The sequence below is a fragment of the Ranitomeya variabilis genome, chromosome 3 (assembly GCF_051348905.1).
Source record: "Ranitomeya variabilis isolate aRanVar5 chromosome 3, aRanVar5.hap1, whole genome shotgun sequence".
NCBI lineage: Eukaryota > Metazoa > Chordata > Amphibia > Anura > Dendrobatidae > Ranitomeya > Ranitomeya variabilis.
This window is the reverse complement of record NC_135234.1, coordinates 455,160,109-455,179,718: the sequence shown is the minus strand read 5'-3', so window position 1 is coordinate 455,179,718 and position 19,610 is coordinate 455,160,109. Positions and strand designations below refer to the sequence as shown.

The following is a 19,610-nucleotide window of genomic DNA, read 5'->3' as shown; positions in this document are numbered from 1 at the left end:
AAGCTTCATTCATGTAAACTGGAACACATCTGTAAAGTGTTTTTTGTTACTTTCATAGATTTACCAGCGTAAAGGAGAGGATTTGGAGAATGAGATTCCACCCACGGAGGAGCCGGAGGAATATCTGAACTGCATGCAGAAATGTAAATTCTATCTGCTTAAGATTCTTGATGAACTCTCTGTAGACCCCTCATTGACTGCAAAGGTACTTCTACCTTCCTTTACCCCAATGTCCTGTCGTGATTTGTCAGGGTGTCCTTGATTTCAAACCTAGAGCTGCCAAACCCTTTATCTTTATGTAAATGGTTATGCTTCTCAGGACATTGCATCACGCCCTAAAGAGGACATTTCACCAAATTTTTCATTCTGAGCTGAACACACGATGGATTCGTTAGATGCAGAGCAGAATTAAACTTTTTTTTTTTTAAATTTCGCCTCTTTGTTGCAGAGATATTGGCAATCAAAGTATTTGGCACTTAATGAGTTAACTTTAGTTAAAGAGCTTATCCACTACTACTTCAATGATGATCTAGCCATAGGATACCTGGCACTCCCACCGATCACCGGTTTTCAATGTCAGTGGCGGAACTGCTTTATTGCTGCTGCTCCATCTTCTGGTATCAATTGCTATCTGACAGCACCTCTGATCAGCAAACTCCATAAAAAGAAAAAAACAAATGTAAACTACAGAATTGCGGTTTATCAATCTATGCATCTCTGTCAAAATAATGCAATAAAAAGTGATTAAAGCGTCATAACAACCCCAAATGGTATCAGCTCACTGCACAAAAAACAAGCTCTCCTACAGCTCCATTGGTGGAAAAGTGAAAACTTTACTGCTCTCAGAAAATGTTGATACAAGCAAATTGTACATTTTTTTTTTTAATACAAGTTTCCAATTTTATTTTATTTTTATTCACAACTCAAAATATTAGCATACAAGTCTATCTGATTGTATTGACCTGAAGAATCATTTTGCCTGGAATTTTTACATCACCAAAGTGTTGTAAAAAGAAAACCTAAAAAACTGTTATAGAATTCCATTGTTTCTGCAGTTCCATGGTACTTGTATTTTTTTTCCGTTTTCCGGTACATTGAATGGTGATTTCAAAACAACAAGTTGTCCTGAAAAACAAAAATGGTTATGAAAAAAAAAATTCTGAGGAAGATAATGGAATACATTTAACCCCTTAATGACCACCAATACGTCTTTTTACTCACCTGAGATGTAACAGAATAGCATCTTCATACAGGTGACAATCTAGCAGCTGTCGCCTGTACCCTATAGCTGACAACTTTGTGCATCAGCCACGATCAGTGTTGGCACCGACCATATCTGTTTAGCCCCTTAGATGCTGCTGTCAATGATGACTACAACATATACATGGTTAACAGAGTGTGAGGGCTCTTTATCCCCATTGGCACCCTGATATCATGATTGTGTGGTCCTGATGTTTAGCATGGCAAATATTGAACAAATATCGGCCTTAGAGTCTGCCGGCTATAGCGGCCTGTTCAAAACTTAGCGACATTTAGGTGGTAAAATAACACTTTATCATTACTATCATGCCACTTTGTATTCCTGAAAAGCACCTGAAGGGTTAATAAACTACCTGACAGCAGATTTCAATATATCAGGGGGTGCTGTTTTTAAAATGGTATCACTTTTGGGGGTTTTCCAATATATAGGACCCCTGAAGTCACTTCAAACATTGATGGGTCCCAAAAAAATATAATTTTTTTTTTTTTTGTAAATTTCCATTTTTAAACCTCCTATAATGATAGCACAATAAAATAACATTTTACAAATGGTGCTGATGTGAAGCAGATATGAGGGAAATGTTATTTATTCATGCTTTTCTGTGGTATTATTACTATTTATTTCTCCTACGCCTCATTGGGGGACACAGCATGGTCCTGTGTCCCCCAATGATTGGCTCGGAGAAAAAGATTTTACGGTGAGTACACAAAAATCTCCTTTTTTATAGCACCATTTATTCCATGGCGCTTTACATGTGAGGAGGGGTATACATAATAAAAACAAGTACAATAATCTTGAACAATACAAGTCACACAACTGTTACAGGAGGAGAGAGGACCCTGCCCTCGAGGGCTCACAGTCTACAATGACTGTCTGGATTAAAGGGACAATCATTCAAAGTTTGACAAAAATGTAAAAAAAATATATATATCAATTTTCAAATATCTGATTTTCATTTTTTTTTTTATAAATAAACACAAAACATAATGACCTAAATTTACCATTATCAGAAAGTATAATGTGCCATGAAAAAAAATCTCAATCACTGGGATATGTTGAAGCGTTCCAGAGTTATTACCACATAAAGTGCCACTGGTCAGATTTTAAAAATTTGGCCCGGTCACTAAGGGGTTAATTATATAGTTCAGTGTCAGATTAAATCACTCAAAGCAAAAATCTTTTTTTATGTTTGGCTCAGCTCACGGTACCTGTTGAATCCGTTGAAGAGATGCTGGATGAAGTGAAGAAAAATCTTGGCGAAGTTCAAGAAGTTCAGAGTCCAAACTTCAGAGACACCCAGTCCTTCATGTCTGCCTCGGGAATAAAGCATTCTACTCCATCTCCTACTAAGTTCTCAGTGTCTCCAAGCAAAGCACAAAAGGTGATAATTTTAAAACCGTATCAAAATTTCTGGTATTGCCATGTTTTGATGTGTCGTATATAAAGTAATTTTCACCTAATATAAAGGTGTACACGTTCCAGCTACTGTCTTATTCTGGTACAATGTCCACTTACTGTCTTACAAGTGTGCTGTTCCTTGACTTGCAGTCTTTGTCAAAAACGCCACCACCCTGGGCTGAAGATCAGAAATCCCTAATTGAAAAACTTGTGCAACAAGTTGAAGCCTTGAAGGTACAGTTTTGTCAGAATGTAAACTTTGTAGAGCAGTGACACTGCTTTATTATGAAGCCGCACCTTATCCTTAGCCACTAAAGCTGTTGTGACAACCCGACACTCCGCGATCATATCATGGGTGCGCCGATAGAAGCGTGGAAAGACTGGCCCCCATCTGGAGCGTGTGAAATGCTGCTGTCTGAGAGTGACAACAGGATTAAATAGGTTAACAGCCATGGACGTATCTCCTCTCCACCTGTGGCTGTTAGAGGCAGATGATGGCTGATTAAATCAGCTGTTGTCCGGAAAGATGCAGGTTCAGCGTATGAGCCCGCATCAAAGGCAGGGACACGACATATGACGTAAGTTTACATCCTGTCTTGGAAGTGTTTAGTGATTTTGGATTAATTCAAATTTTTAGGTTTCATTTAAAAAAATATATAGATATTTTAACATTTTAACTTGTAACTGCAGTGATTAGGAGTATTATGTAGCTGTATATACCCTGTGGGGAGCGGTCTTGGCTGCAGAGACCCGTTCAAAATACGCTAACATTCTCCATGACGTGTGTATATCCATCACAGAGCGTTGAGGAGTTATTAGATTCCCTGGTCAGGAAAAACTATGGGAAGTGTAAGGATAGGTGCACAGGATTAGGAATTGGCAACGCTTTGGACGTAGCACATGTCCGCTCCGTCCAAACCACTGCCAGCTATTGAACGCAGGTGAATCCACATGTGTTCACTGAACCGTGCGGGATCACCGTGTCCAATACATTGTACGGGTGAAATTTATCTTGTGGAGGCTCATGTCTTCCCAAGATTGACATTCTGTGGTCTGGAGCAATGCACCACATGTCCGTGTCTGCAAGTGATCCGCTGGCATTTCTGGACGCATAGTGGGTATGGGATTTCTTGAAATCTTATCCACTATGCTGTAACATCTGGACACTGTGGGTTGGATACTGCACAAGTACGCAGCGCCAAACCCGCAGCATTTACTGATCGTGTGCTCATACCCTACCAGTGTTCCTGTACACATTATGTTTCTGCTTTGTTTCACAATTCCACATTACCTCTTATGCGATTTGCATGGTTGACATGTGACCTCAAATATGCGAAATGCATGCGAGAATCTGAGTTTAACCCTTGCAATTATGAAACCGAATGCAATCCTACGTGTGTACATTTCACACTTAGGATTTCCCATATTAGACTCCAGCCTAAATTTAAACCTGGCTCTGAAAACTTCTTTAATACTTTTTTTAATAATCCTAATACTTTTCAGATATATTTACGTGATATTTTATGGGCTGCCTTGTGCTTTAGCTTTACTAATCCTTTAAAGCAGAGCTCGGGAACCTCAGGCCAATGTCCCTCGATGACCTTTTATTTGGCCACATGGCAGATTTCAGGGGACCGCAGTGCTTAGGCTGAGAGTCGTATTTTGAAGGCAGCTGGCTCATTAATTTCTTCTTGCTTTGTGAGCACACGCATATAATTTTCACAGTGCAAGCATCAGGACATACCTTTTGGGCAGTTAGCACACAGTTTGCACACAGTTTGCACGGCCCCCAAAGAATGGTTTAAATATCCAAATGACCCTTGGCACAAAAAAGATTCCCCAACCCCTGACTTAGTGTTGCTCCACTTATAGCCTGCACTTAATCAATTCTATATTAGTGATTTTATCCTTTAGTCTGTGCCATCTCCTGATTTCTGTCTCCAGCGTTACTCCCTTTATATTCTACAGTGCAGGACGCTGAAACGTAAATGACAGCGCATGCGAAGTTGGTCCAATCCCTAATGCAAGTGCCTTACAAAAAAATATTATTCTCCTGCACTAGAATTATTTTTCTGCTGCCACCTTTGCCTTATTCTACAACATGCGTGCGCTAAGACAATCTAACATTTGGCCAGCAATAAAACACTGTATAAGCTAATATACGGTAATACATTTACAGAAAGAAGTCCATGAGTTAAGAATGAATAGTTCAAACGGCAATGTAACATCCCAGCGTTGGGCTGCTGAAGGGTATGGTGCTGATACTGCTACCGATGGCTACCATTTAACTCCGAGTTATTACGATCCATTGACAGGTGAGGGTTTTTTCTACTTTATATTTTATTTCCCACTGTAAGTTTTTCAGATGTACCGTATTTTTCGGACTATAAGACGCACTTTTTTTCCTCCAAATTTGGGAGGAAAGTGTGGGTGCGTCTTATAGTACGGATATAGCATGTGGGGAGGGGGGCAGCAGCGAGTGGGATCGCAATGATATCCCACTTCAGGAGGCAGAAAAATGTCCCCACTGCCCAGAATCAGCTGCTGGGGAAAGCTCTGGTCCCGATGATTAAGTGCAGTGAATATTTATTAGCTGCTCCCCGCCCACCGATCAGCTGAGTGGTGAGCCGGTAGCAGCAAATGAATGCTGCACTTAAGCAGCGACACACAGTTTCCCCAGCACTGATTCCGGGGAGAATCTGTGTGTCCGGGGGAGGAGGAGGCAGCAGCAGGGGCCAGGAGATCGCTGTCTACCTGCCTGTGCTGGACGCTGAGCTGTCTGGTGCACAGGGAGGACCTGTGTGATGTCAGAAGTGGGCGGGCTGGAGCATCACATGGCAGCTCAGAGCCCTCCCTCTTCTGACATCATCACAGGTCCTTCAGACTCCCACCTAGAATCTGCAGCTTCCTCTTATGTCCTGCGCTGTGGAAAGGCAACAACAGGGAGGGCTCTGTGTGTGTGCAGCCATGGGATGCTCCAGCTTTTACCTCACAACAGTGTGGCTGGCTGCCACAATTAAGAGGTCAGTCTTTACAAAACACAATAAAGCACTCTGCCACTCCTTTGGTGAACTATAACTCCCAGCATGTCATAGGATCTGCAGGACATGCTGGGAGTTATAGTTCTCCCATGGGATTTTAAAGCAGCACTCCAGTGTTATTTTGCAGTGCTGGAGTGGTGCTTTCACTATAAGCCCTGTGCACCCATTCTTAGGGCTCATTTCCACATGCGAGGCACACGTCCGTATCTCGCATGTGGAAACCAAGCTGTGGAGCCAGCACTCCAGAGCGGAGCGTGCGGCCGCATAGGAACACATGGAGCTGCACAGCTCCGCTCCAAAGTGCCGGCGCCAGAGCTTGGTTTCCACATGCGAGATACGGACGTGTGCCTCGCATGTGGAAATGAGCCCTTATACTCACCCTCCAGCGTCTTCATATCGTACTTCACAGACACCACACTGGTCCCGCAGCTTCCAACATAATAACATACTATTATATATAATAACACCACATATAATAGTATGTTATGTATGTTATTAAATATTTTACCACATTTTTTTGCTTCAAATATTTTTTTCCCTATTTTCCACCTCTAAAACCTGGGTGCGCCTTATAGTCCGGTGCGTCTTATAGTCCGAAAAATACGGTAACTTATTGTGGTGTAAATATTTTAATAACAAAAATTCTCTATTCTACAATTACAAATTAATGAAGGCTTTTCTGCTTAAATTGCAGCCAGCAAGAGGCAAATGTTAAAAATGCTTATTTTATTAATTACCCACAGTCTGTTTTTTCTAGCGCTATACTGAATTTGCATTAATAAGTGCCTGTCAAAGAATAGCTGCTTTTTGTTGTTAATTTACTTTTTTTTGGTAAAGTTATGAACATTTGTAATGTACTCCATCACTTTGTTTCCAAAATCATTCTATGGGAGTGTCTCTGCTCACCTTCCCCATACTCAGACACTACAGTATGTATAAACACTCTCTCCCTTTGTGAACATGTTGGAGGGGAGCAAAAAAACTTCACTTAGGGTACCGTCACACAGTGAAATTTTCATCGCTACGACGGCACGATCCGTGACGTCGCAGCGTCGTATGATTATCGCTCCAGCGTCGTAGACTGCGGTCACACTTTGCAATCACGGCGCTGGAGCGATGCCGAAGTCCCCGGGTAACCGGGGTAAACATCGGGTTACTAAGCGCAGGGCCGCGCTTAGTAACCCGATGTTTACCCTGGTTACCAGCGTAAACGTAAAAAAAACAAACAGTACATACTTACATTCCGGTGTCTGTCCCCCGGCGTTCTGCTTCTCTCCACTGTGTAAGCACCATAGCCGGAAAGCAGAGCGGTGACGTCACCGCTGTGCTCGCTTTCCGGCCGGCAGGCGCTCCCAGTGCAGAGAAGCTGAGACGCCGGAGGACAGACACCGGAATGTAAGTATGTACTGTTTGTTTTTTTTACGTTTACGCTGGTAACCAGGGTAAACATCGGGTTACTAAGCGCGGTCCTGCGCTTAGTTACCCGATGTTTACCCTGGTTACAAGCGAACACATCGCTGGATCGGTGTCACACACAACGATCCAGCGATGTCAGCGGGTGATCAAGCGACGAAAGAAAGTTCCAAACGATCTGCTACGACGTACGATTCTCAGCATGGTCCCTGATCGCTGCTGCGTGTCAGACACTGCGATATCGTAACGATATCGCTAGAACGTCACGAATCGTACCGTCGTAGCGATGAAAATGGCACTGTGTGACGGTACCCTTAGAGTATGGATCCTTGCTAGATCTGCAGTTCAAATCAGCCAGCATAAGGCCTCTTTCACACATCCGTTTTTTAGAATCAGTCACAATCCGTCAGTCTTGAAAAGACGGATCCTGTGCTGATTGTAAAAAGAACTGATGCACTGGGTTAGTTTTTTTTTTTTTTTTTATGGATCCGTTGAAGTAGTTTCAGCTGGAATTTAAAGAAACAGAATTCGAGAGAGTTAGTTCCGAGCATGCTCGGTACCAAAAAAAAGGCTTCCATTATAGCCAACGACAAACGCCGCAGGATCCGTCGCTCTGCTTCTTTTCAACGTACACAAAAAACGTTAGTATGTATGTTGTCTCCGTCCGATAGACAACGACTTTACGACGGATCCGTTGTTTGACAGATGAAAGGAAGGCTATCCGTCACAATCCGTCGCTAATACAAGTCTATGGGAAAAAGACGGATCTAGCAGCAACATTTGCTGGATCCGTTTGTTTTTCTAAAAATGATGGATTGTGACTGATTCTAAACAACGGATGTGTGAAAGAGGCCTAAACTAGGCAGGCAAACCAGCATTTTCAAAACTGTGTTCTAGAATGAAGCAACATAAGGTAATGAATTGTATTACAAAGATCCATAACTTTCCAAAGGCCAATCAATACTTCATTTTAGTGGAATAAATCCACTGTAGGGATCCACGATATGGCCCTTTTTTTGGTCTTTACCAAGGCTTGCAGGGTTTTCTGGGGTCCATATCTCTGGAGCCATACAGCGAATTATTAATAATAATAATGGAATACTGGGGAGTAGCGAAAATAAAATAAGAGCACAAGCTGGTCTCTTTTGACCCAGTGACAATTCTCCTTTTAGGGGGGCATTTTCTTAGGCTGGTTTTACACTTGCGTTTTGATCTGCAGCGTTTTTTTTAAAAAACGCATGTAATGAAAAAACGCATGCAAACGCTGCGTTTTTTAGACGCATGCGTTTTTGCGCCAAAAAAAACCTCGGCAAAACGCGGCGTTTTCCCGCGTTTGCGTTTTTGAAACGCATGCTGAGAAGTGTGTGACAGCTGCCAATCATCAAAATCAACTAGAAAACACACTATTAATAGAATTAGCTAGGGTTAGGATCCCTAGGGTTAGGGGTAGCTTTTTATTAGAATGTCCTGGTCACCAGGTCACTGATAAGCCACCCCCACCATCAAAGTGATAAAGGGATCCAAACCCTAACCATAGGGATCCAAACCCTACCCCTAACCATAACCCTAAGGATCCTAACCCTAAGGGTTAGGATCCGGATCCCTAGGGTTAGGGTTAGGATCCCTAGGGTTACTAGGGATCTTAGGTCTAGGGTTAGGATCCCTAGTAACCCTAGGGTTTTCTTGTTTTTTCTTGTGTTTAGGGTTAGGGTTTTCTTGTTTTTCTTGTGTTTAGGGTTAGGATCCCTAGGGTTACTAGGGATCCTAACCTTAGGGTTAGGTTTAGGGTTAGGATCCCTAGTAACCCTAGGGTTAGGGTTTTCTTGTTTTTTCTTGTGTTTTCTTGTGTTTTTCGGTAAAAACGCATGCGTTTTTAACGCAAGCAAACGCATGTGCTTAAACGCATGCGTTTACATAGACAGCAATGCATTTTTTTGCCGCGAATAAACACATGCGGTTTTTTGCGGCAAAAAAACGCCGCTAGAAATTACTACATGCTGCATTTCTGCAAATGAACGCACGCGTCAAAAAACGCATGCGTTGCCGAAAACGCGTCAAAACGCACGCTAAAAAAGCATGCGTTTTTTAGCGCTAAAACGCTGCAGATCAAAACGCAAGTGTGAAACCAGCCTTTCGCGGCATATTTGTTGCAGAATTTTCTGCTTGGCCCTATCAAAATCTGAATGAAGGGCACAAACAATCCTATTCAAATGTGTAGTACTGTTTTTCAGCAGACATTTATGCAGTAAATCTGACGGTTTATAAAAAGAGATTATATTGTTGTTAGCTTTGTATGTAATGAAATCACTGAAGTTTGTCTATGTTTATTTTTTATTAGTTTCTACAACAGCGCATGCTGGTTACTATTCTCAGTCACCGGCATATAATCCTCAACAACTTCTCAGACCAGTGGCAAATGTAACACCAACCAAGGTATTGATTAATATTGCTCAATGAAAGAAAGTGTTAAGCAATTTTGCCCTTATTTGGGGCACTATGCATTTCAATGGGGCCCTCTGGACTTGGTATGCCATTTTATTAATATATGTCTGAGTCTTCTGTTAGTGGTATGAAGAAGATCCAAATAGCTAAATTGACCTGTCCACTTCTCCGATACATCTGTTAGGACTCAGTTTGTGAGCTCATATTGCTTGCTTATCATGATTGACCTAAACACTGATCATTGCAGAAGGAATAATGAAAGTTATGAATTGTAGTGGTGGCACTGAACAGCACCATGTGAGTATGTATAGCAAAGATTTAGTTGGTTAGTTCCTAACGGCTGTGGTAACACACAACTCAACTCCCTGGTGTGTGTGCGCTCCTCCTAAATATTGCATCGGCTTTACAATGCATCCAAAGGAATTAATTTCTAATGGTTTGCCTATTTCTCCTACTCCTCATTGGGGGACACGGGACCATGGGTGTTATGCTGCTTGCCAATAGGAGGACACTAAGTGTAAACAAAGAGTTAACTCCTCCTCTGCAGTATATACACCCCTTGACTCGCCAGTAACGACTCAGTTCTTGCTTAGTGTCTGTCAGACCCCAACTTTTTTTTATTTTATTTTTAATTTTCTGTAAATTTTTATTTTTTAATTAACGGAGTGAAGGGGGCGACGGATCCTTTCAGGGTCCGCTCTCCCCCGAACCATCAACAGGCGAGCACGGCGAGTATACCTCCCTGTACCTCTCCTGCGACGTTTGGGGCACGCCTAATCTACGCTAGGGCGACGGTTCCTATATGGTCCCGATCTCCCCCCTGTAAGATGGCGAGCACGCTCATGTGCATCTCCCAGGCTCCACCACACTCAAGCCCTCACCTTGGCGTCTCGTAGTCCCCACAGTAGCCGTAAGCCCCCTGTGGCAGGCACGTCCATAAGTCCCCTGCGGCAGGCACAGCTGTAAGTCCCCTAAAAAGGCAAGCACACTTCAGGATGCTCTGTCCCCCGACACAGGGAGGATCAATTGAGCTGGAGGTGGTTCCTCCTCGGTGAGTACTATTCTTCCTCATGCTCGTGGGAAGATGCGGTCCAGGTCCCTGGGCTAGATGCCAGCGGCGATCGTTAGGCGCGGCATCGCGGCCGCCGGCCGGCTCCACTAATTTAGTCCCCGGCTTCTCCAGCCGGACTAGGCCGCTGTTTAAAAAATCCCGCCCACCGCCGGAGCCCCGCCCACTGCTCAGGCGCTTCTCGCTCTGAACGAGAAGAGCCCTGCAAAATCTCGGGCGCCATCTTGGGACTCCACTGCTGCATGGAAATACAGCCGAAAACGCTACACCTCTCTCTTCCTCCCTGGGGACATCAGCTCAGGACCGTGGGTAAGCTGCTCCACTACTTAAAGAAAAGCTTAACCCCTTCTCTGCACCCATAGCTCTGCTATTGCAGTTTATTGGAGAATAGACATTCACTGTCTCAATCTAAGGAGGCAAAACGGGGCAATAAAAAGCACACTGTGTTTTTTACTTCATGTGCCACTTGCAATTCTGCGTTGCCACGTGCCCACAATACCCCCTTGTGCCAGAACTGTGACCCGGTCTGTGCGCAGCTGCCTTCTGCCGCCACCCCCAATGTCTCCACCGACCCCGCCGAGCCTAACCCTCCTGAGTGGGCCGCGTCCTTGTCACGCTCTATGGATTCCTTGGTTAAGGCATTGGACTCTTTCCGAGGGTCTTCCTTAAGCCAGAGCTCACCTCCGTCGGCTGCGACGGAATCTGGCGCCGACGCAGGGCCGTCTGACCACAGGGGGCGTACCGTACTACGGGAATCTTGGGGTTCCCTAAAAAGGACCCTTCCCTCCTCTCCCGTCCAGGCTCGAGCTTCAGTATCTGTCAGCTCATCTTCTCGCTCCCCCTCCCCCGAGGGTCGCAGCGTACATGACTCAGAATACGAGTCGGAGGAATCTTTAACCCAAGACTCCTCTATCGGTCAAGGAGACTCTTGACTCCCTTATTGAGGCAAAACACTAGTGGTGGACGAGGAATCGTTATCCACTCAGGAACGCGTCGTGTCTTTTAAAAAGACTAAACGCGTTCAAAGGACATTTGCTAATCACTCTGAGTTTCAGGACATTGTCCAAAAGCACAGGGAACACCCGGAGAAGCGATTAACGGCTCAAAAAGCCACGGAAGCTAAATATCCTTTCTCCAAGGATCTGATGAAGGAGTTGCTTCTCTCTCCCTCTGTGGATCCTGCCGTGTCGCGACTTGCATCCAAAACTGTCCTATCTCTGTCCGACGGTTCATCAGTCAAAAATCCTTCTGACCGTCAAATTGACTACCTGGTTCGCTCAGTCTTTGAGGCCTCAGGAGCAGCTCTCCTTCCATCTTTTGCCGCTACCTGGGTGGCTAAGGCAATGGTTGCCTGGGCAGAGGTGTTAACCTCAACCGTCCAAGGCAGTAATCTTCCCCCAGAGGCGGCTAGACTTGCTAATCAGATAGCTCAGGCCGGAGATTTCGTAGTTAACGCTTCCATAGATGCAGCTAATTGCGCAAGCGGCTGCAAACGCAATCTCCATCAGGAGGGCCCTATGGCTCCGTGATTGGCGAACTTACCAAGCGGGTCGTTTATTTGGGGAAAAACTAGACCAAATCATTTCTGACGCTACCGGAGGGAAGAGTAAATTTCCCCAGCAAAAACCTGCCCGGCCTTTTCGGAATCAACAGCAATTTCGATTCCGGTCCTTTCAGAACAACTCAAGTTCGTCCTCCTCTTCCCCTGGTTCGGGACGGCGGGAAAACAGAAATCCTCAGGTCTCATACAGACCAAACCGCTCCTGGAAACCCAGACCGAGACCTTCGGGCCCTAAGCCATCCGCATCCCTTAAACCATCTACACTGACTCGTCGTCGTGTCTGGTGGACACCGACAGAGTAGGCGGACGCCTTCTTTCTTTCTGTCAAAATTGGCTCGGTCGTTCACGACGAGTGGTTCGGAGAGCTGGTGTCTTCCGGATACAAAATTGAGTTTTCTTCCATCCCCCCTCCGCGCTTCTTCCAGTCTTCTTCCCCCAAATATATTTAATAAAGTTTTGTATTTTATATCGATTTGGACTTATGACTGCGTTCTTTGCTCGTTGAATAGTTTTTTCTTCCCCCAAAGCAAGGGCGTCTCATCTTCTTCAAGCCATACAGGCCCTTCAAAGGGACGGTGTCATCGTTCCGGTCCCTCGAGACCAAAGGTTCAAGGGGTTTTACTCCAACCTTTTCGTGGTTCCAAAGAAGGACGGGACCTTACGGCCCATACTGGACCTCAAACTGCTAAAGAAGTTTGTACGGGTCCGACACTGCAGGATAGACTCGCTCCGTTCTGTTGTCGCGTCCCTGGAAAAAGGAGAGTTCCTCGCATCCATAGACATCAAGGATGCTTATCTAATTATTCCAATTTTCCCCTCTCATCAGCAGTTTCTGCGCTTCGCAGTCCAAGAAGAACACTTCCAGTTTGTGGCCTTGCCCTTCGGACTCGCCACCGCCCCCAGAGTCTTCACGAAGGTCATGGCGGTTGTCATGGCCATTCTTCACGCTCAGGGAGTGGTAGTCCTTCCGTATCTGGATGACCTTTTAATTAAGGGTCCGTCCCATTCTGCCTGCGAAGAGTCTGTAAGTATCACCATGGATTCTCTTTCTCGCCTGGGTTGGAAAATCAACTTCGAGAAATCATCTCCAGTTCCGGCTCAGCAAATCTGCTTCCTGGGCATGATTTTGGACTCTTCCCGCAGGTTAGTCAATCTCCCTCCAGAGAAGGTCTTGCCCTTACAACAGGGAAGTGCGCAAGCTCTCCCGTCCAGTCCCTCACTCCATTCGCTTTGCTATGCGCATACTCGGGAAAACGCTGCTGTCAGCTTAGGACAGGAGTCCATTTTCCCTCGACCGTTGTTTTCGCCTCTCCCCACATGTCAGGCAGACCCTCAGATTGTGGATGCTACAGTCCTCCCTGAACCAAGGGAAGTCCTTTCTCCCAGTGCGCTGGTTAGTGGTGACCACCGATGCCAGCCTTTTGGGCTGGGGCACAGTTTTCAATCATCACACGGCACAAGGTCGTTGGTCCACAAGGGAGTCGTGTCTTCCAATCAATATCTTGGAGATTCGAGTGATCACGCTTGCCTTACGCAACTTTCACCATCTTCTCGCAGGCCAGCCCATCAGAATCCAATCCGACAATGCCACGGCAGTGGCGTATATCAACCGACAACTGACAGCAGGGCAGCCATGCTCGAAGTCTCCCACATCCTGCGCTGGGCCGAGACCAATCACTCTCTCATCTCGGCGATCCACATACCGGGTGTGGAGAATTGGGAAGCGGACTTCCTCAGTCGCCAAGGTCTTGCCTCGGGCGAGTGGTCCCTCCATCTGGAAGTCTTCCAGCAGATCTGTCCTCGCTGGGGGATGCTGGATGTGGATCTCATGGCCTCAAGGCTCAACAACCAGGTTCCCCAGTTCATTGCTCGATCCCGCGATCCTTGCGCCATCGGGGCAGACGCTCTGGTCCTGACGTGGCATCGGTTCCAGCTGCCATACATATTTCCGCCTCTTCCTCTGCTCCCAAGAGTCAAGAAGATCAGGGCAGAGGCGAGACCGGTGATCCTCGTCGCGCCGGACTGGCCGCGCCGAGCATGGTACACGGAACTCGTCCAAATGGTCGCCAATGTCCCCTGGCGGCTTCCAGATCGCACGGATCTTCTCTTACAGGGCCCGATTTGCCACCAGAACTCCGGGGCCCTGTCTTTGACAGCGTGGCCCTTGAATCCTGGATCTTAGCCCAAGCCGGATTCTCTGCATGGGTTTCTTCTACCATGATTCGTGCAAGGAAACCCATATCCATGCGCATTTATCATCGCACCTGGCACATTTTCTTCTCATGGTGCAATGCCCATGGACGTTCTCCTCTGGTGTTTTCCATTCCGTCCATTCTGGAGTTTCTCCAATTAGGTTTAGAGTCAGGCCTTGCCCTAAGCTCGCTCAAGGGACAAGTGTCTGTTCTATTCCAACGAAAGATCGCTTCCAGACTGCCGGTTAAGACGTTCATCCAAGGAGTCTCCCGGGTGGTCCCTCCCTATAGAATGCCCCCTGGCTTCATGGGATCTTAACTTGGTTCTCGAAGTTCTTCAGGAGGCCCCTTTCGAACCATTGCAGGACATCTCTCACCCTCCTTTCTTGGAAGGTGGTCTTTCTCGTGGCGGTTACGTCAATCAGGAGAGTGTCTGAGTTGGCGGCCCTTTCTTGCCGACCCCCTTTTCTGATTTTTCACCCAGACAAGGTAGTCTTGAGAACCTTTCCCTCCTTCCTACCTAAAGTCGTCTCCTCTTTTCATCTAAACGAGGACATTGTCTTGCCGTCATTCTGTCCGGCACCAACCCATCGTATCGAGAGAGCTCTCCATACTCTGGATGTGGTTAGAGCTCTTCGGTGGTACATATCTCGCACGGCTTCCTTCCGTATGTCGGATGTCCTGTTCGTGCTTCCGGAAGGACATAGGAAACCCCTACCTGCCTCAAGGGCCACTCTAGCCAAGTGGATTCGCTCCACTATTCAGGAATCCTACCGCGCCAGGAACACCTCTGTCCCAGCAGGGATTAAGGCGCATTCGACTCGGTCGGTTGGTGCTTCTTGGGCCATTCGGCACCAGGCTTCAGCACAACAGCTTTGTAAAGCTGCGACTTGGTCCAGACTGCATACTTTTACGAAGCACTATCACGTTCATACTCAGGCTTCGGCAGACGCTGCCCTTGGCAGGGTCATTCTGCAGACAGCAGTACCTCAGTAAGCCAGTGGTGCATGGGGTTGTAGCAGTGCAATTGCTCCCCACCCAGGGACTGCTTTAGGACGTCCCATGGTCCTGTGTCCCCCAATGAGGCGTAGGAGAAAAGGAGATTTTTGTGTACTCACCATAAAATCTTTTTCTCCGAGCCAATCATTGGGGGACACAGCACCCACCCTGCTAGCCTATGGCTGTTTGTTGTTGTATTTTGTTCCTCAGTTTTGGACATAGTTTACTTGTCTTGGTTTTACTCCTACTGCTTTACTACCGAACTGAGTCGTTACTGGCCAGTCAAGGGGTGTATACTGCGGAGGAGGAGTTAACTCTTTGTGTTTACTTAGTGTCCTCCTAGTGGCAAGCAGCATAACACCCATAGTCCTGTGTTCCCCAATGATTGGCTCGGAGAAAAAGATTTTACGGTTGAGTACACAAAAATCTCCTTTTTTAATGGCCACACAATTTAACAGAAACCAAGCAAGGCAAGCGATTCGCAATTAACTTCCATTGATGCAGTGGAAAGATTGTCACTTAGGAAGCGGTGGTTCGGCCGACACGTGTGCCGAGATCTATATCTGATTCCAAATGTATGCTGCTTAGCATGGACTTTTTACACTTTTCAAGATCACCTCTGTCCTGATATTCTGTGATCCACAGGATCGGAGAGTGGCGTGATTCCTTTCCGCCCCACCGCTCCTCCCTCAATCAACTGATTGAAGGGGATGTTGGGAGTCTAACCTCCACCTTTTTGTTATTCCTTTTGCAAGTGCATGAATAAAAATGCTATGTTTCTACAGTCTCGTGTTCAGGGCCGGACTGGGACTAAAATTCAGCCCTGGCATTTGAAGTTACACAGGCCCACTTGTCACATGGTGACTGTATAATACCTTTGTACACTTGTAGGCAGGGCCGGTTTTAGGCAAAGTGGGGCCCTAGGCAAAGTTTAGAATGGGTCCCCAAATGCTAACATATTGCACATCACACAGAAGCCTTTCTGTTGTATTTACGTGCGCTGAGTTCAGGCCGCTAAACAAGTTTGATCGACAATACTGAAGTTGTTCAACGCTTGTTTCCCGGCCTCTTTCCACCAGCTGAGGAATAATGATGAGACAGAACGATCACTAATAGATCACTAACAGATCACCATACAGTATCATGTTTTCAGCAGCACATCTACAGTTTACACTGGCAATGTGCTGCTGACAACAAGGCTTTTAGTTCCAGCAAAAACAATCCGAATATGCAGCATTTTACTTGTTTAGTAAAATACACCCCATAGTCCTCCATATATTATAATGTGCTCCATAGTCCTCCATATAGTATAATACACTCCCTATAGTCCTCCATATATTAAAATACACTGCTCAGTCCTCCACATAGTATAATACACTCCTCATAGTCCTCCATATAGCATAATACAATCCTCATAGTCCTCCATATAGCATAATACAATCCTCATAGTGCTCCATATAGTATAATGCACTGCCACAGTCATCCATGTAGTACAATTCACTTCCCATAGTATAATGCACCCCATAGTTCTTCATATAGTATAACGTATTCCCCATAGTCCTCGATACAGTATAATGCAGCCCACATATAGTATAATGCAGCCACCCCAGAGTATAATGCAGCCACCCCAGAGTATAATGCAGCCACCCCAGAGTATAATGCAGCCACCCCAGAGTATAATGCAGCCACCCCAGAGTATAATGCAGCCACCCCACAGAGTATAATGCAGCCACCCCAGAGTATGTAACCCCATAGAATATAATACAGCCCACCTCCCCATAATATATAATGTAGCCCCCCATAGAATATAATGCAGCCCCCCATAGTATATAACGCAGCCTCCCCCATAGAATAGAATATAATATACCCCCACAATAGTATATAACACAGCCACATAGTACATAACATGGCCTCCCCCATAGAATATAATATACTCCCCATAGTATATAGCAAAGCCCGCATATTATATAGCACAAACCGCATAGTATACAGCACAGCCTGCATACTATAGCACAGCTCGCGTAGTAGATCACACAGTAGTATACAGCACAGACCACACAGTAGTATACAGCACAGACCACACAGTAGTATACAGCACAGCCCACGTAGAAGTATACAGCACAGTCCACACAGTAGTATACAGCACAGCCCACAGAGTAATATATACAGCACAGCCCACAAAGTAATATATACAGCACAGCCCACAAAGTAATATATACAGCACAGCCCAGAGAACTATATACAGCACAGCCCACAGAGAACTATATACAGCACAGCCCACAGAGAACTATATAAAGCACAGCCCAGAGTACTATATACAGCACAGCCCAGAGTACTATATACAGCACAGCCCACAGTACTATATAAAGCACAGCCCAGAGAGTACTATATACAGCACAGCCCAGAGAGTACTATATACAGCACAGCCCAGAGTACTATATACAACACAGCCCAGAGAGTACTATATACAGCACAGCCCACAGAGTACTATACGCAGCACAGCCCACAGAGTACTATATACAGCACAGCCCACAGAGTACTATATACAGCACAGCCCACAGAGTACTATATACAGCACAGCCCACAGAGTACTATATACAGCACAGCCCACAGAGTACTATATACAGCACAGCCCACAGAGTACTATATACAGCACAGCCCACAGAGTACTATATACAGCACAGCCCACAGAGTACTATATACAGCACAGCCCACAGAGTACTATATACAGCACAGCCCACAGAGTACTATATACAGCACAGCCCACAGAGTACTATATACAGCACAGCCCACAGAGTACTATATACAGCACAGCCCACAGAGTACTATATACAGCACAGCCCACAGAGTACTATATACAGCACAGCCCACAGAGTACTATATACAGCACAGCCCACAGAGTACTATATACAGCACAGCCCACAGAGTACTATATACAGCACAGCCCACAGAGAACTATATACAGCACACAGTAGTATACAGCACAGAGCACAGCCCACAGAGAACTATATACAGCCCACAGTAGTATACAGCACAGAGCACAGCCCACAGAGAACTATATACAGCCCACAGTAGTATACAGCACAGAGCACAGCCCACAGAGAGCTATATACAGCCCACAGCAGTATACAGCACAGAGCACAGCCCACAGAGAGCTATATATAGCACAGAGCACAGTAGTATACAGCACAGAGCACAGCCCACAGAGTACTATATACAGCCCACAGCAGTATACAGCACAGAGCACAGCCCACAGAGTACTATATACAGCCCACAGTAGTATACAGCACAGAGCACAGCCCAGAGAACTATATATAGCACACAGTAGTATACAGCACAGAGCACAGCCCACAGAGTACTATATATAGCACAGAGCACACAGTAGTATACAGCACAGAGCACAGCCCAGAGAACTATATACAGCCCACAGTAGTATACAGCACAGAGCACAGCCCACAGAGAGCTATATACAGCCCACAGCAGTATACAGCACAGAGCACAGCCCACAGAGAGCTATATATAGCACAGAGCACACAGTAGTATACAGCACAGAGCACAGCCCACAGAGTACTATATACAGCCCACAGTGGTATACAGCACAGAGCACAGCCCACAGAGAACTATATACAGCCCACAGTAGTATACAGCACAGAGCACAGCCCACAGAGAACTATATACAGCCCACAGCAGTATACAGCACAGAGCACAGCCCACAGAGTACTATATATAGCACAGAGCACAGCCCAGATAACTGTATATAGCACACAGTAGTATACAGCACAGAGCACAGCCCACAGAGTACTATATATAGCACAGAGCACACAGTAGTATACAGCACAGAGCACAGCCCACAGAGAACTATATACAGCCCACAGTAGTATACAGCACAGAGCACAGCCCACAGAGAGCTATATACAGCCCACAGCAGTATACAGCACAGAGCACAGCCCACAGAGAGCTATATATAGCACAGAGCACACAGTAGTATACAGCACAGAGCACAGCCCACAGAGTACTATATACAGCCCACAGTGGTATACAGCACAGAGCACAGCCCACAGATAACTATATACAGCACAGAGCACAGCCCACAGAGAACTATATACAGCCCACAGCAGTATACAGCACAGAGCACAGCCCACAGATAACTATATACAGCCCACAGCAGTATACAGCACAGAGCACAGCCCAGAGAACTATATACAGCCCACAGCAGTATACAGCACAGAGCACA

General features: G+C 45.8%; 2 protein-coding genes across 4 annotated transcripts in view; both read left to right on the top strand.

Moving 5' to 3' along the window:
* Window positions 1-19,610, top strand: part of LIMS1 (LIM zinc finger domain containing 1) — a 1,169,472-nt gene that overhangs the window by 256,048 nt on the left and 893,814 nt on the right. The gene's annotated exons all lie outside the window — the stretch shown is intronic.
* LOC143816341 (E3 SUMO-protein ligase RanBP2-like) overlaps window positions 1-19,610 on the top strand; it is a 115,367-nt gene that overhangs the window by 56,009 nt on the left and 39,748 nt on the right. For both annotated transcript variants that reach the window (XM_077296583.1, XM_077296582.1), the window contains exons 15-19: window positions 59-205; window positions 2,460-2,642; window positions 2,810-2,893; window positions 4,839-4,974; window positions 9,452-9,546. In XM_077296583.1, the coding sequence (XP_077152698.1) occupies window positions 59-205; window positions 2,460-2,642; window positions 2,810-2,893; window positions 4,839-4,974; window positions 9,452-9,546 (645 nt within the window). The remainder of the gene's footprint in view (window positions 1-58; window positions 206-2,459; window positions 2,643-2,809; window positions 2,894-4,838; window positions 4,975-9,451; window positions 9,547-19,610) is intronic.